The 3,180-nt window shown below is 40.5% G+C and overlaps 1 protein-coding gene across 1 annotated transcript; it reads left to right on the top strand.

The window, feature by feature from the left end:
• Nucleotides 1–1,302: 1,302 nt before the first annotated feature.
• LOC123926874 (annexin A2-like) lies at nt 1,303–2,715 on the top strand. Its single transcript, XM_045981180.1, is given in 1 exon segment — nt 1,303–2,715. A coding segment is annotated over 1 exon segment (1,017 nt). The 5' UTR covers nt 1,303–1,351; the 3' UTR covers nt 2,369–2,715.
• The last annotated feature ends 465 nt before the right edge of the window (nt 2,716–3,180 follow it).

A 3,180-nucleotide genomic window follows, 5' to 3' on the forward strand; every position in this document is an offset into this window, starting at 1 on the left:
GAGCTATCCAACTACTTATTAGCCCCCATCCTGGGAGGCCTCTGCCTGTGAGGCCAGTAGTAAGGGGCCCACCAAGGGAAAGTCCTGGACATGGTAGAGCTCAGAGAGATCAACCACCCAAAAACTTCATCACAAACATCATGATAAAAACCCCCAACAAAGTAGTTTAAGAGGGAACATACTTCAAAATAATAAAAAGCCTTAAATGAAAAACTCACAGTGAACTTCTACTCAATAGGAAAAAAATGAAAGTTTTCCCTCTTTAAGGTCAGGAACAAGACAAGGATATTGACTCTGACCATTTCTTTTCAACATAGTACTGGAAGTCCTAGCCACAGCGATCAGAGAGCAAAAAGAAATAAAAGGCATCCAAATTGGTAAGGAAAGAGTAAAAGTTTCATTATTTGCAGATGACATGATACTATATAGAGAAAACCTTAAAAACTCCATCAAAAAACTGCTAGAACTGATAAATTCAGTAGTTGTAGGATCCAAAATCAATGTACAGAAATCTGTTGCATTTCTGTACATTAATACTGAAGCAGCAGAAAGAAAAATTAAGAAAACAATCCCATTTATAGTTGCATCAAAAATAATAAAATACCTAGGAATAAAATAATCAAAGAGATGAAAGACCTGTCCTCTTAAGACTATAAAACACCAACGAAAGAAATTGAAGACCACACAAAGAGATGGAAAGACATTTCATGCTCATGAATCAGAAGAACAAGTATTGTTAACATATCTCTACTATCCAAAGCAACTGCACATTTAATGCAGTCCCTATCAGAATACCAACAGCATTTTTCACAGAACTAGAATAGACAGTCCTAAAATGTGTATGGAACAACGAAGACCTCAAATAGCCAAAGCAATCTTTAAGACAGCGTGGTACTGGCATAAAAACAGACACATAGACCAGTGGAACAGAGTGGAGAGCCCAGATATGGACCCTCAACTCTATGGTCAAATAATCTTCGACAAAGCAATCTTTAAAAAGAAAAGCATTGTGTAGGCATCATAATTCAAGACTTCAAGTTATATTACAAAGTTGTCGTAATGAAAAGAGCATGGTACTAGAAAAAAAATAGACACATAAATCAATAGAAAAGAATAGAAAATCCAGAAATAAACCCACAATTATATGGCCAATTAATTGTTAATAAAGCCAGAAAGACTATTGAATGAGAGAAAGATAGTCTCTTCAACAAATGGTGTTGGGAAAACAACTACATGCAAAAGAATGAAAACCAGACCACTTTCTTACACCAAACACACAAATAAACTCACAATGGTGCTCCACAACTGGGGACACTTGCTGCTTTCGGCGCCGGGCCCAGCTTCCTTCAAAATGTCTACCGTTCATGAAATTCTCTTCAAGCTCAGCTTGGAGGGTGATCACTCCACACCCCCAAGTGCATATGGGTCGGTCAAAGCATACACCAATTTTGATGCTGGGCGTGATGCTCTGAACATTGAAACGACCATCAAGACCAAAGGTGTGGATGAGGTCACCATTGTCAACATTTTGACCAACCGCAGCAATGAACAGAGACAGGATATTGCCTTCGCCTACCAGAGAAGGACCAAAAAGGAACTTGCATCAGCGCTGAAATCAGCCTTGTCTGGCCACCTGGAGACAGTGATTTTGGGCCTATTAAAAACACCTGCTCAGTATGACGCTTCTGAACTGAAAGCCTCCATGAAGGGGCTGGGGACTGAGGACTCTCTCATTGAGATCATCTGCTCAAGGACCAACCAAGAGCTTCAGGAAATTAACAGAGTCTCCAAGGAAATGTACAAGACTGATCTGGAGAAGGACATCGTTTCTGACACATCTAGTGACTTCCGCAAGCTGATGGTTGCCCTTGCAATGGGTAGAAGAGCAGAGGATGGCTCTGTCATTGATTATGAACTGATGGACCAAGATGCCCAGGATCTCTATGATGCCGGACTGAAGAGAAAAGGAACTGATGTATCCAAGTGGATCAGCATCATGACTGAGCAGTGTGTGTGTCACCTCCAGAAAGTATCTGATAGGTACAAGAGCTACAGCCCTTATGACATGTTGGAGAGCATCAAGAAGGAGGTCAAAGGAGACCTGGAAAATGCTTTCCTAAACCTGGTCCAGTGCATTCAGAATAAGCCCCTGTATTTTGCTGACTGACTGTATGACTCCATGAAGGGCAAGGGGACTCGTGATAAAGTTCTGATAAGAATCATGGTCTCTTGCAGTGAAGTGGACATGTTGAAAATTAGGTCTGAATTCAAGAGAAAGTATGGCAAGTCCCTGTATTATGACATCCAGCAAGACACGAAGGGCGACTACCAGAAAGCACTGCTGTACCTGTGTGGTGGGGATGACTGAGGCCCACGACGGTTGAGCATCCAGGAGTGGTGCTCCTTTGTTTCCAGCTAACAATTCTAGAAAATAGCTTGTGACTAATAGTCCCCTTGTACCTATCCCTGCTCTAGAAAAGAGCTTGTGACTAAGTCTCCTTGTGCCTGTCCCCGCAGGGATGGCATTAGTACCACCCGCTCCCCATCCTTATTGCAGTTGCCTGAGCATTGCCTGCCTCTCATGTCTAGTGTCTCCTTTTAGCCAAAGAAATGAACATTCCAAGGAGTTGGAAGTGAAATCTATGATGTGAAACACTTTGCCTCTTGTGTACTGTGTCATAAACAGATGAATAAACTGAATTTTTACTTTATAAACAAGTACTTTGTTGACCCTGCTTTCAACTTAATTGTCTAAAACTCAAACAAGCTTAAAAAATAAAAAGTAAAAATTAAAAAAAAAAAAAACTCATAATGGACTAAAGACCTAAATGGAAACCTGAAAGCCCAAAAATCCTAGAAGAGAGCACAGGCAGTAATTTCTCTAACATCAGCTGTAACATCTAGATATGTCTCCTAACACAAGGGAAATAAAAGCAAAAATAAACTTTTGGGACTTCATCGAAATAAAAAGCTTCTGCACAGTGAAGGAAACAATCAACAAAACGAAAAGGCAACCTACTCAATGGGAGATGTTTGCAAATGACAATTCTGATAAAGGATTCGCCTCTAGAGTATATAAGAAGTGATACAACTCAACACCCCAAAAATGAATAATCCAATTAAAAATGGGCACAAGGGAGAGGAGTCAAGATGGCAGAGAAGTAGCAGGCTGAGACTGCA

The sequence above is a fragment of the Meles meles genome, chromosome 16 (assembly GCF_922984935.1).
Source record: "Meles meles chromosome 16, mMelMel3.1 paternal haplotype, whole genome shotgun sequence".
In the NCBI taxonomy this organism is placed as follows: domain Eukaryota; kingdom Metazoa; phylum Chordata; class Mammalia; order Carnivora; family Mustelidae; genus Meles; species Meles meles.